The sequence below is a fragment of the Triturus cristatus genome, chromosome 2_1 (assembly GCF_964204655.1).
Source record: "Triturus cristatus chromosome 2_1, aTriCri1.1, whole genome shotgun sequence".
Lineage (NCBI taxonomy): Eukaryota > Metazoa > Chordata > Amphibia > Caudata > Salamandridae > Triturus > Triturus cristatus.
In genome coordinates, this window is record NC_140581.1 from 275763750 (window position 1) to 275778507 (window position 14758).

The 14758-nt window shown below is 46.5% G+C and overlaps 1 protein-coding gene across 3 annotated transcripts in view; it reads right to left on the minus strand.

Annotated features, from left to right (window-relative positions):
- Positions 1–339: 339 nt before the first annotated feature.
- Positions 340–14758, minus strand: part of CPLANE1 (ciliogenesis and planar polarity effector complex subunit 1) — a 2680747-nt gene continuing 2666328 nt past the window's right edge. For all 3 annotated transcript variants that reach the window (XM_085631095.1, XM_085631092.1, XM_085631094.1), the window contains one exon: positions 340–2060. In XM_085631095.1, coding sequence (XP_085487221.1) covers positions 1914–2060 — 147 coding nt within the window. In that variant the 3' untranslated portion in view covers positions 340–1913. The remainder of the gene's footprint in view (positions 2061–14758) is intronic.

The window sequence follows — 14758 nt, forward strand, 5'->3', positions numbered from 1 at the left end:
GTTTCCCATTTGGGAGTTATATGCTGTTGAAATGCTAAGTCTTTTTTGTCCATCACTTTTATTTAAAAAAAGCATCTTGATATTAAATACTCCATCTTCCAATGGCCCAGAAAAATATAACTTTAAGCAAGGCTTCCTATTTTAAGCCCTCTTCAGACTTATCAACTACACAAAAACAGATGACATTTTCCTGTGAGAACCCTGACCAAGTCCCACATGAGCTAAGCTGCCACCCTTCACATGCAATCAACTATAACACACGTTACATGATTGGATTTGATTGTGTGCCTTGCTATGGATATTCAACAACACGAAAACACTTTTTTAATATGACACTTTTACTTTTTATGTAGCAAAAGAGTTTATTAGGTGCAATATTTTACATCAAGAATAAATTACAAAACTTAGCAAAAATACCTGTTTCACATTTAACAACATTCTTTATATTTTTAAAAAAATGTTAACCAAACCAGAACGATAGGAAGTAGCAAAGGCACAATTACAAGAAAACTTGTTCATAAACGATTTAATTGCATTTTATAATGTTTGAGAAAATCTAATTTACAGAACAGAACGTAAAGTGCATTAGAATATTCTGTACCTTTCTTTTAATTTAAACAATGGTTTTTATAAATCTAAGCCATTCCTGTTGATTTGTGCAGGTATCATGTCATTAAAGTTGAGTAGATTTCCAGAAAGGGAGCGTAGCTCTGAGGGCTGGTACGCTTATTTCGGAATCCTGAATTTAAGCCACAGCATCGGTGGTGTTAGAACTATGACATCATAATCTACCACTTTTACTGGTAAAAAGACTTAATTTAGTGTTCTAATGTTTGGTCAAGTAAATTGTTTAAAGCATTTTCTCTAACAGCAATTTCTGAAATGCCACTTTCTGTGAGCACGCTGCTTTAGGGCACCTGTTATTGCACCTATTCTCTGCCATCTGCTATGGCTGCATTTGTAGCTGTGTCCAGTTCAATATACTCTTCATTGTATACAAAGTGGTATATGATCAATACCGTAACTTAAAACCGGTCAGACCATCTGCTTTTAGCCACAGTTTACACTCTTCCAACAAATGTCTGGTCTTTCACAAATTCCGCTCTGGTTAACAAATTGCCTGTCTCTAGAAATGCTAAGTTTCTAGACTGTACGCTGTTTTAATAACCATCTTAAGATTAATTGTTTCTATTATAAGCTCCCTGAGTGTCATGTGTTATTCTAAAGTATTTAAATAGGTTTTTCTTTTTTTAATCTAGTGTTGATGCTTAATTTGGTAGGCGGATTAAAATAAATTAGTATTGGTTTACGAGCTAACAGAAGGCTACTCTGAGAGCTTAGAGAACATATGAAAGAATTATCAAATAAATTAGACACACAAGTGTATATTGCCTTTGCTGTTCAAAGTCAGTAACCGAGCAACAAAGAACAAGAATGAAATCCAATAAACGGTGATAGTGAAGGTATGTATAACCCACGGCTATGCACTTGTATGGTTCACCAAGTATTTCTTTAACTGTATCCAAGTGTGTTCCTCATATTTCCTTCAAAAAAGCAGATATCTACGAAACAAACAGGCAGACGTGGAAAAAGAAAACAACATGTAAAAATTGCACTGGAATCAGTCATAATGATATTTTGAGGTTCTGTTTATCTTCACAAATCATCTAACAATAAGACTTCTTATTTTCAATTTACCACTTTACCTCAGATGGTCCCTAATTCGTGTATTCACACCATATCTAAAACATGTTATCCTCTTAGGTAATCAGAGTGGATGAAATTAAAAACAATTTATCAATGAGAAATTATTATATACTTAAACCGAGTTTTCAACTTTGTAATAGATTTCAAACTGGCCCAAGACGGAAAAAACATTTTCGGAGTCAATTGGAGATTTGTAGCAACATGTCTCAATTACGTTTGTCTTCCACACTTGCAACCATGTCCTCGATCATATTCCAGTCCAATTTGCTTAGAATACTACCAGTGCTTTCAGACATATTGTCGATATCATTGAGGCTTTGAGCAGAATGTTCCTCGTCTTGAAGCAAAGACCACTAGAAGTAATAAAAGAAATATAAACAATCAGTTACCGTATTGTGTCTGTGTCAAAAGCGTTGCAGAATGAGATCAATAAATAAACTTTATGTGTACACTGAGAAAATCATATGAAATAATAGTGAAGTTTATTTTAATCTTGTTTGCCAATATCCAATATGACACCAACAAACAGTATAAAACACCAAGAAATAGGTTATCAAGAGCCATTTTGACTGTAGTCCCAGAAACGTAAAGCGAGCTCCGGCTCCAAAAGAACCATACACTGCTATAAGAATAAGTTCTTTACCTCTGGTTTACCTCATCATTTGAATCTATGTGCGCCAAGAGCTAGAATGGATCTGTAAAATGCATTACCTAGCAATAGGTCGGCAATGGAGTTTAAGGGTTTAGTTATGAGGAGACAGATCCACAGAAGGAGCCATTTATGTCCTACTTCGGTTCCTTTTTCCATATTTTTCAGACAGTGATACAGACCTCCAGCCATTGTTTAATGGTTTCTTGAGATGTTTTTTCTTTGAAGTATACCACATGTTGTCAGGCTAGCCCTTTTCCTAAGTAGGCATTCCGCTGCCTAAGATTACAGGCTTTAAGTTCTATCTATTTCTGACCATCACACCAGAGAGAGGGGACATGTTGCTTTTGGTAATATCCCATAATAGAGTATTTTCAAGGCCGCCCTTGTCATCAAGAGGTACACTCTGTTGAGAAGCCTTTCTCTTGACAGAAGAAAAGTACAAGTCACTTACCTTTTGTAACAAATTATCTGGCAGAGACAAGATCTATCTGCAGATTCTTTACCTTTGAATTTCACAGGTGTAGGAAACTGGTTCTGTATATACTATACCAAAATAAGGTATAGTGTGCACAGAGTCCAGGAAGTCCCCAGAGGTATGGCCGAGGCTTAATTAGGTAAGTACTAACAGCTCTCTTTGTGGTAGAGTGGCCGAGCAGTTAGGCTTATCCGGAGAGTGTTAAGCATTTACTGTATTTACTCAATCAGGGACTGATACACACACTCAGAGACACAATCCAGACCAATAAGTAAGTATAAAAAAGATATACTTAGATTTTATTTTAAAACCAAGCAGGACTTGGCACAGGTAAGTGAAATACACTTTGAAATGCAAGACTGTTCAAGGAAACGACGTTGTGGTTGAGTTTGCAGTTGTTACAGGTTTGTATGACTTTGAAATGCAGTTAGACTCACACAGTAATCACTTTCAGATTAATTTTAGATTACTTTGAGAACTGGGGGTGGTATGCCTAGTTACCACACCTAAGGATGTGTACATACAAGGTAAGTACGTCTTTTTATACTTTGCAATTGAGTTCACTTTTCCCCATTCATGAACAATTCCACACTTAAAAAGATTTTAGGCCCAAAATCTTATAACATGGGTTTCTATGGGAGAAAAATAGTCATCGGTTTTGGTGGTAAATACTCAGGCTTACAAGGGTGAGCTTTGGGGGTTAGGACCAAGGTTTCCCAAGGTCTAGGTGTGCACTCAAGTTGCACCACCAGCAACACTGTGGTGGCTGGGTGCAGAGTGCAGGGGCCCAATATTAGCCAATAGGGCTAAGGGGGCCTTTGCTTAGGGGCTGCTGACAAGCAAAGCTCCTAGTATTAAGGTCAGCACTTCAGGGGCCAATGACCAGCACAGGAGCTGCACCACCAGCAGCACTGGGGCGGCCCGGTGCAGGGTGCAAAACAGACATTGGGGGCCCTGTGTTTCCCAATGGAGACCTTCGGTTTCACAAAGTTGCTGCAGGCTCGGGCAGGGAGACTTCTGAAAGAGGACCACTGGTTGGAGAGGTAAGTTGGGATCTTAGGGGAATGCATGGACACCGCAGGTTGGGCTACCCCAGGCCGTGGGGCGTTGGGTGCAGGGGTGTCTTTTGGCGTTGTGTTTATTTACCAGCTCTAGTCGTGGTTGGAGGGACCCTTCAGGTTGAGGATGCAGGTATCGTCTTGAGGGAGGTCGGGGATCACCAGATCCCAGGTCTGGATCGCTGGGGGAGAACTCCTTGGGGTGTTGGGCCACTTGAACTCGGGCCATGGGCGTTGGGTGCAGAGTGGTCCAGAATCACTGAGTCACAGGAATCCAGATTCTGGAGGGGAGTCTTTGGTTGAGCAAACCCGTCTGTGGGAAGGTTGCAGGGCAGGTCTTCGGCCCTAGGGGTTGCTGGCTGCTGGAGTTGCCGAGGTTCTTGATGTAGGCAGGTTATAGACAGGACAGGCCGGTGGGGCTGGGGTCAAAGCAGTTGGGGTCCACTTCTCCTTCCTGGGTCAGCACGCTCTTCGGTCCTCCTTTCTTCCACTAATCTGAGGAGTCAAGGTTCAGAGTTGCCCCTAAATACTAAATTTAGGGGCGTTAAAGGGGTGTGCAGGTCAGAACGAATAGGTCCCTTATCTGGGGTGGGTACACCCCCTATTATGCCACCCTCCAGTGGGAGGGCGCATGAGCCTCTTCCTAATTGCTTGAGTCCCCCTATCTTCAAGATGGAGGGGACTGAGGGGTGTGCATCACTTCGCCTCCCCACCAGAGGGGTGGGGTTGGCAAAGGTGGGCACACCTCTCTTCCTAGCATGGATTTCCCGCCGATTCTCCCGCCCAAAGTGGGGGCAGAACCGGTGGGGGCAGCAAAAGGTAGGGGCAACTTCCAAAGGCGGCATGCCTTTTAAGCTTCCCCTTTCATGGACACAGTCCATCCTGGGGGAGGAGGCATGACACCTCTGCCCAGGATGGGCTGTGTTTCTGGACCCAGAGAGCGAAGGCTCTCTACCCAGGGGGAGTGAATGGGGCGAAAGGGGTGACCAAGGGCTAGCAAGTAGGTACACACCACCATTATGGTATGGTGATTACTACGTTCTCATGGAACATGAGAGGTATGAATGCCCCCTCCAAAAGCCAGAAGATCTGGAAATACCTCACAGGCCAACACTATGATATAAAAGCACTACAAGAGACCCACCTCACGAGATCCGAAGATCATAGATTAAAACATAAGGCATATCTGCTAATATATGAATCCTCTTACTCCACAAAACACAATGGAGTGGCCCTCCTCTTTCACTCCTTACTCAAGTTCCAACCAGAAGACTACAAAACTGATAGGGACAAGAGTATAGTACTAGTGAAAGGTCATATTCGAGGGAAGCTATGTAAAATTGCGTCAGTATATGCACTTAATACTAACTAGGTGACGTTCATTAACAACACCTTGTCCCTATTGGGGGGATTCGCAGGGGGAGACATAATCTTGATGGGGACTTCAACCTCACCTGGCACTCAGGGACTGACAACATGCACCCAAATAGATCTCCCACAGGGAGCTTCCCGAAACAAGTGAAACACGCCATCCAGGAAATGTGTCTCAGAGATACATGGAGGGATGCGCACCCCTTGGCTAAAGATTGCACTAAGAACAAGCATCAGAGAATTTTTCCAATTAAACGACCCCCAAGACACGTCTTTGGCAAACACATGGGACGCGTTCAAAGCGGTGGTATGTGGCCGATGCTTAACGCTGATGGGGGCCCTCAACAAACAGAGAGCAGCGGAAAGGAAGGGGAACTGAAAACATTAGAACACACACATAAGGCTAACCCCACGCTAGCACTCCAAAGAAAGGTCACAGCCATGAAAGGGAAATTGCAGGCGATCTACTCTAATAGAGTGGACTGACACTGCTACGACTTAAGCAGACACCACACGCCCAGGGCAATAAAGTGGGATCACACTTAGCACAACAGTTACGAGTCAAGAGCGAGAAGGACTATATTGGAGACATACAAAACCCTTCCGGGATTCAGACACGGGAAGACTTCGCAAAAGCACACACATTTAGGGACTTCTACAGCACATTATACACAGCTGACCAAGCCAACCTACAGGCGCAAGCAGATTATCTTAATGCAATGGAACTCCCACAGGTCACCTCAACCCAGAACGAACAATTGGGTGCACCCATAAAGGAAGAGGTGGTTCGTCTCGCACTCGGGGTCTGAAGCCGCACAAATCTCTGGGCCCAGATGGCCTAACCTCACAATTCTAGATAACCTTCAGCGCAGAATTAATCCCCCACTTGTCCGCCCTATTTAGTTATATTGCGAACACCCAGCAGTTGACAAACACCATGCGGGAAGCACCTATCACTGTAATTCCCAAAATAGGGAAAGACCCACAGCAATGCAGTTCTTATCGTCCCATAGCGCTTCCCAATTTAGATGCCAAGCTATACTCTAAAATATTGGCTACACGCTTAGAAGACCTGATGCCGGGTCTGGTTCACCTGGACCAATCCAGCTTCATCAAGGGCAAACAAACGCAGAACGTACGCAGGGGAATATCTTAGTAGAAAAAACTGTTATGGTATGTGACCACTGCACACTGTAATTCCTTTGAGTATTAATCTATGCTCACTCTTCAGGTCAACCATTCAGAAAAAAACGAACACATAAAATTCAAAAAGTAGAGGAGAACACATTTTTCACGAGTAACAGTTCAGTAGAACATTAATGTCTCATCACCCAGAACACACTATAAGAAAACAATCATACACTTCTTGAGTTGAAAAAGCACCAAGAGAATTCTTTCATATATTGAGTCTGTATCTTCTTTTCTTTTTGTATTTTGTTTGAAAATCTTCTTCATTTAACACATGTTAAAAGGTACAGCCTACGCATTTCGTCTCAAACTCAGGGGACTTCTTCAGGGCAAAGCATAGATGTAGACTATTCAAATTCAATTAAAAGTAAAGCATCACTATCTCAAAAATCTGTCACATCCAAATTTGTTCAGCTCACATTGAGAGGAACAAGTTACTTACCTTCGGTAATGCTTTTTCTGGTGGATACATATCTGCCTGTGGATTCCTCACCTTATGAATATCCCCTGCGCCAGCATTCATCGGAAATTTTTCGTAGCTCTCCACGCCGACGAGGTCGTCACAATGGAATGGCTCCGCACGCGGCTCCGTGTGACGTCACTGGAGCCATAAGAAGACCACGTCAGCGTGATGACGTCAGTTCCACCCATTTTTTCTGTGCCACCGAGGCGAAACAGGTGGACCGACCATATAGAAAATGCATACATAGTACACAGTATTCACACAAATACACACAGTGTAAAGTGACAAAGGAAAGCAAAATAAAGCAAATATTTCCTTTAAGCCTACAGAAAGGCAAAATAGAGGCAATGCAGAATAACAATATGAAACAACATATTAACGAATGCCTCTTTTAAGGTATAAAAGGGTGGACAATGGGGAGGCGGGTGGGTCAGTGAGGAATCCACAGGCAGATACTGTATCCACCAGAAAAAGCGTTACCGAAGGTAAGTAACTTGTTCTTCTGATGGATACATCTGCCTGTGGATTCCTCACCTTATGAATAGATTCCCACAACAGTCCCACTCCCGGAGGAGGGTGTCCACCCTTCTATACCAAAAAGTCCTGTAAAACAGAGCGTGCAAAATGGCCGTCCCTCCTCACTTCGGAATCTAAGCAGTAATGCTTCGCGAAAGTGTGGAGGGAGGCCCAAGTTGCAGCCTTACAGATGTCCAGCACAGGAACGCCTCTGGACAAGTCAGAAGTAGATGACTTAGCCCTGGTGGAATGAGCGCTAATACCTTCAGGAGGCTCCTTACCAGCCAGAGCGTAGCAGATCTTGATGCACAAGACGATCCACCTGGATAAAGTGCGCTTGTGCACCACCTTGCCCTTCATCCGTCCAGCATATCTAACAAAGAGCTGATCAAGTTGGCAGAAGTCCTTTGTTCTATCCAAATAGAAACTAATCGCCCTCTTTGGATCCAAACGATGAAGCCACTCCTCCTCCTTGGAAGGGTGAGGGGGGGATAGAAAGTAGGGAGGGAATGGAATGTCCTAGATGGAAAAGAGTTACCACCTTAGGCAGAAAAGCAGCCCTGGTCCTGAGTATCATCCTTTCAGCATGTATGGTCAGAAACTGAGGCTTTGAACTCAAAGCCTGAAGCTCACTCACCCTCCTCGCCGAGGTGATAGCCACTAGAAACATCGTTTTGAATGTCAGAAGTCTCAAAGGACAACTATCCATAGGATCAAACGAGGAACCCATTAAAAAGGTTAACACCAGATTTAAATCCCACTGGGGCATAATAAAAGGAGTGGGCGGAAACATATTAGTAAGCCCCTTAATGAACCTTAAGGCTATTGGAGACTTAAAAAGAGAAGGCTGATCAGGCAAACAAAGAAATGCCGACAAATATCCTTCAACAGTGGCTGCAGCACAATCCTGCTGAGCCAAATGAAGTGAAAAACAAAGAACATCAGAAAGATGCGCTTTCAGAGGATCAATAGATTTCTCCCCACACCAACTAACAAATTTCGACCACCTGTAGGAGTAGATAGACTTGGTGGAGTGTCTCCTGGCCGATAAAATAACATCCACCACGTCAGGCGGGAAAGAAAAAGAATTCAGGTAGCCCCGTTCAATCTCCAGGCATGAAGGTGCAGGCTCTGGAGGTGGGGGTGTAGAACCTGGCCCTCCATCTGAGAGAGGAGGTCCGCCCTGATAGGGAGACGGAGCCGAGGGTGCGATGAGAGGTGAAGTAGATCTGTGTACCACACCCTTCTTGGCCAATCCGGGGCAATCAATATGACTTGGGCCCGGTCTTGGCGAATCTTCCTCTGAGCCCGAGGAATCAAGGGCATGGAAGGAAACGTATAAAGGAGTTGTGAGTTCCAACTCAACTGAATCGCGTCCCCCAATGCCCCCTGCATCGGAAACTGGAGACTGCAGAACGACGGGCAGTGCGCGTTCTCGAGAGTGGCAAACAGGTCCACCCGAGGAGTTCCCCACGTCCGAAAGATGTGTTGAACTACCTGCGGATGAAGCCTCCACTCGTGGTCGGCGGAGAACTGCCGACTGAGACTGTCCGCACGCACATTCAGCACCCCGGCCAGATGATTTGCCATCAAGCAAATCTGATGGTCCTGAGCCCAGGAACAAAGACGCAATGCCTCCCTGCAGAGACGGTACGACCCTACTCCTCCCTGTTTGTTGACATACCACATCGCGGTAGTGTTGTCCGTCAGGACTTGAATCGACTGACCATGAAGGGAAGGGAGAAAGGCCTTGAGCTCCAAACGTATCGCCCGCAATTCCAGAGGGTTAATGTGAAGCAACCTTTCCTCTGGAGACCAAAGATCCTTGATTTCCAGATCCCCCAGATGAGCACCCCACCCTAGGGTAGAGGCATCCGTTATCACTGTGGCCACAGATGGAGGAAGATGGAAGGGCTTTCCTTGAGACAGATTGCCCTCCACACTCCACCAGGACAGATCTGCTGCAGCTTCTCTGGAGATCCTGACTGACTCCCTGAGATCTCCGTTGTGTTGATATCACTGCCTGCGGGACACCACTGCAGCGCCCTCATGTGCCAGTGGCATGCTTGACCAACAGGATGCAGGAAGTGAACAGACCGAGCAGGCGAAGGACCTTCAGAACCGGAACAACCGCTCCATTGTAAAACAAGGGAATCATTTCCTGAATGTTGAGAATCCTTTGCGGAGGAGGGAATGCTCGACACACAGTGGTATCCAGTACTGCCCCTATGAACAGGTTGCGCTGTGAGGGCACCAGGTGAGACTTGGGTACATTTATCGAAAAACCCAACTTGTACAACAACTGGGCTGTAACCTGCAGATGATGACTCACCATCTCTGGGGACTCTGCCAGTCGTCCAGGTAGGGGAAAACTGGAATCCCCGACCTCCTGAGATGGGAAGCCACCACTGCCATCACCTTGGTGAAGACTCGAGGTGCGGTAGTAAGACCTAATGGAAGGACCGCAAACTGGTAGTGTTGCGACCCAACTGTAAAATGGAGATACTTCCTGTGCGACTTCAGGATTGGGATGTGGAAATACACATCCTGCAAGTCGATGGACACCATCCAGTCCTCTTGTTGCAGCGCCTGAAGAACCTGCGCTAGAGTGAGCATCTTGAACCTCTCCTGCTTGAGAAACAGATTCAAGATTCTGAGGTACAGGATAGGACGTAACCTGCCATCCTTCTTGGGGATCAGGAAATACTGGGAGTAGCAACCCTGACCCCTTTCCTGCTCCGGAACCACCTCTATCGCACCTTTTTGTAACAGGGTGAGAACCTCCTTCTGAAGGAGAATCAAATGATCCTCCGCGCTAAACCCTTGGCACGGAGGAGGGAATTCCCTGAAGAGAAGGGTATACCCATTTTCTACCAGATCTAAAACCCAAAGGTCCGAAGTGATTACATTCCAATCTTGTAGAAAATGGGTAAGCCGGCCTCCCACGGAACCTACATGATCCAGGATGGTGGATCTAGGGCTGCTTTCCTGCATTACCAGGAGGGGTTGGGGAGGTAGAGGAGGAAGAGAAAGAAGGCTGACGTCCAGTTCCACGAAGGCGACCTCAGCCTTTACCCCTGTAGCTCTTATACAAGGGGTTCTGCTGCTGTTGCTGAGGCTGCCTGGACCCACGAAAGGAAGACTTCCCAAAGTCATGGTATAGTTTATATCCATAACCTCTTGTCTGAGTCTGCAAACCCAAAGACCTTGCCGTTGCCTTACTGTCCTTAAATATTTGCAGGGCAGAGTCCGCCTTTTCACCAAAAAGCTTGGACCCATCAAATGGCAAATCAATAAGAGCAGCCTGCACATCAGGAGAGAACCCAGAAGATCTTAACCATGCGTGCCTCCTTGTCACAATGGATGAACCCATTACTCTGGCAACAGAATCCACCGTATCCAGACTAGAATGGATAACCTGGCGAGCCGCAGCTTGAGAATCCACCAACACCTCACTCAGATTCTCCCAGTCCTCCCCAGACAACTTAGAAAGAAGCTTTTTTGCAGAGTCCATTAAGGCATGAATATACCTGCCCAAGAGAGACAAGTGGCGTTGGTAGACTTCAGTGCCATACTGGCCGATGAAAACCTTTTTCGCAGACTACTCCAACTTCTTGGAATCCCTGTCTGCGGGAGCCTGCGAAAACACCACCTGTAGATTGCTTCAAACAAGACGCCTGCACCACCAGACTTTCAGGAGAGGGGTGAGAAGAAAGGAAAACCGGATCTTCAGGAGCAGGTCTATACCTTCTTGAGACTAACCTCGAAACCGCAGGAGCCGAAAGAGGGTTGCGCTACACATCGAGTATTAGCTCAGTCAGTGCATCATTAAATGGCAAAAGTGGTTCAACCACCGAAGATGAAGAATGAAGCACTTTCGTGAGAAGGTTAGGCTTATACTCCGCCACAGCCAGCTGCAAATCCAAAAGTTCCGCAGCCTTCCTAATAACCGTATGATAAGGAGCAACATCCTTCGAGGGAGAAGCCTTTTGAGAAGCAAAGTCCCACTCGGGAGAAGTGTCAAGCCCACTTGCCTCACACGAGTCCTCAAACACATCCTCTGTGTCATACACCTCTCCTTCCTCCCTCTCTTCAGCCTGGTACTGATCCTCTTCCAATAACCTCTGCGCCTCTCTCCTTGAGCGCATCTTCGGTAGTGGCGTCAGCGGCGCCACACGCGGCGTCGACGGCTCTGGGAACGGCATCGAAGGTGGATCCACTACCATAGCCACGGCCGATCGAATCCAAGAGGCTTCATGGGATGGAGCTCGGGACTGACCATACTGCGTCTACATCCTCGAAGCTGGAAGATGCCAGGACGGCGTCGCTCAGTGGGCCTGAGGGTACTGCTGAGGCACACCCAAACTAAATGCCAGAGGACCCATGGGACCCGAAGGTGCACCAGACGGGTATGAGGCCCTGGCGAACAGGCCATATATCGCATTCAGAAAATGCGACGGATCAGAACCTGGCGTCGGAAACTGAGGGTATGAAGCCGGTTCAGGATCCGAACGAGGCACCTCTGGAGTCGGTGCCGCTGGAGCCACAGGTGGAACAGCCGGAGCCGCAGGAATCTCCAGAAGCAGGTCTATACCTTCTTGAGACTAATCTCGAAACCGCAGGAGCCGAAAGAGGGTTGCGCCACACATCGAGTATTGGCTCAGTCAGTGCAACATTAAATGGCAAAAGTGGTTCAACCACCGAAGATGAAGAATGAAGCACTTTCGTGAGAAGGTTAGGCTTATACTCTGCCACAGCAAGCTGCAAATCCAAAAGTACCGCAGCCTTCCTAATAACCGTATGATAAGGAGCAACATCCTTCGAGGGAGAAGCCTTTTGAAAACCAAAGTCCCACTCGGGAGAAGTGTCAAGCCCACTTGCCTCACACAAGTCCTCAAACACATCCTCTGTGTCATACACCTCTCCTTCCTCCCTCTCTTCAGCCTGGTACTGCTCCTCTTTCAATAACCTCTGCGCCTCTCTCCTTGAGCGCATCTTCGGTTGTGGCGTCGGCGGCACCACACGCGGTGTCGACGGCTCTGGGAACGGCATCGACGGTGGATCCACTACCATAGCCACGGCCGATCGAATCCAAGAGGCTTCACGGGATGGAACTCGGGACTGACCATACTGCGTCTACATCCTCGGAGCTGGAAGATGCCAGGACGGCGTCGCTCAGTGGGCCTGAAGGTACTGCTGAGGCACACCCAAACTAAATGCCATAGGACCCATGGGACCCGAAGGTGCACCAGACGGGTACGAGGCCCTGGCGAACAGGCCATATATCGCATTCAGAAAATGTGACGGATCAGAACCTGGCGTCGGAAACTGAGGGTATGAAGCCGGTTCAGGATCAGAATGAGGCGCCTCTGGAGTCGGTGCCGCTGGAGCCACAGGTGGAACAGCCGGATTCGACACACCCTCTGTAGTCGGTGAGAATCTCGGCGGCGTCGCCTGCTCTGGAGTCCCCTTATAAGAGGAGACGATGAAGGAGAAACCAAGTCCTTTTCTCGATGTCCAGCAGGAGAAGGCGATCTCGACACCACAGACTTCGAGGATCGGCACCGAGAAGCATGTCTCCTCTTCTTCTTATGCTTCCTCTTGGAGTCGTGCGACATCGAAGTCCTGGACTTTTCGAACCCCCTTTTTCTTTTCTTGCCTTAGCCATATAAAGCTTGGCTTCTCGCTCCTTCAACGCCTTAGGATTTATCTTCCTGCACGAAGAACATCCCTCAACGTCGTGATCTGAAGATAAACACCAAAGGTAGTCTTCATGCGGGTCAGTAATTGACATATGTCCACCGCACTCCCTGCAGGGCTTAAAACCCGACTTCCTCGGGGCAGTCACGACAAAAGAGAAAGAGATACAAATGAAAATACAAAGTATCCAGACGAAGTATGGAGAATCCCAGAAAAAAACAGTAGCATTGACAGCGCGGAAAAAAGGGAACTGATGTCATCACGCCGACGTGGTCTTCTTATGGCTCCAGTGACGTCACGCGGAGCCGCGTGCAGAGCCATGGCATTGTGACGACTTTGTCGGCGTGGAGAGCTACGGAAATTTTCCGAAGAATGCTGGCACAGGGGATATTCATAGGGTGAGGAATCCACAGGCAAATGTATCCATCAGAAACATACCGATAGAATAACGCATATTCCTTAATTTTCTGTCCTGGTCTACAAACTTGAACATTCAAATGAGGATAACTTCTCTGGTTAGAGTCATCCCAAAGACTCTGTGACCATTCGCATCGGAACAGTCAATAAGTATCCTTCTGTCTTCGTCAGATTTTTTGTACGTCAAATTAAGTTATCCTGAACGGCTGAAATGTATCCCATTCTAGCAATCATCATCTGAGTAGTGGGAAGGGCAATCCGGCACGCAGGGTAATATACTTAATAGAAAAGACTACTAAAAAGCAGGTTCCCACAGTTCTTCTCGGCTTAGACGCAGAGAAGACGTTTGATCGAGTGGACTGGCATTCCTCTTTCAGGCCCATCAGAGGTTTGGCTTCTGCGCAACATTTATAAATATGATAAAGGCCAACTTTGCACCCCCAAGTGCCAGAATCCTAGTCAATGGAGTAAGCTTGGATCCTTATTTACAGGGGAGGAGGACAAGACAGGGATGCCCGCTATCCCCACTTCTCTTTGCACTTAGCATTGAACTCTTACCTGCAAACATTAGAGAGAACCCGATGAATAGGGGAATTGAATTTGGATCTGACAAACATAAGATCTCTCTGTTCGCCAACGACATACTATTGAAACTTTCAGACCCACAGTGTTCTCTAACACTGCGGGAGGAGCTGGGAAGCTGGGCTCCGCATTAACCTACCAAAATCATTCTTCCTCTACCTGACCTTAGCCGAAGCAGAGATGGGTACCCTAGTGGACACAACCCTGTTCCAGTGGGTCAAGAAAGAGCTGAAATACCTAGGTATAAAATTAACCCTCAAAATCTCAGGACTATTTGCAGCTAACTACCCCCCCCTCCTACGCTAGCTGCAAGCTGATCTTAAGCAGTGGGTGCCACTATACCTGTCCTGCATTGGCAGAATACATGCCATTAAGATGGTAGATTACCCAAAATTCTTGTACCTATTTCAGAGTCTACCCATCGATCTAGAAAAAGGTTTCCTACAGGGAGTCCAAACGCTCTTTAAAAAAATGTATCTGGCACAATAAAAAACCAAGGCTCCCCTTCAATCTCCTTTGACGCATGGAAGGAGGGGGGATGCCTTACCCTAGCTGACATTTTCTATAATTGGGATATATTAACTTTTGAACGCTGCCAAAGGGACTTCAACCTCCCAAACACGGAATAC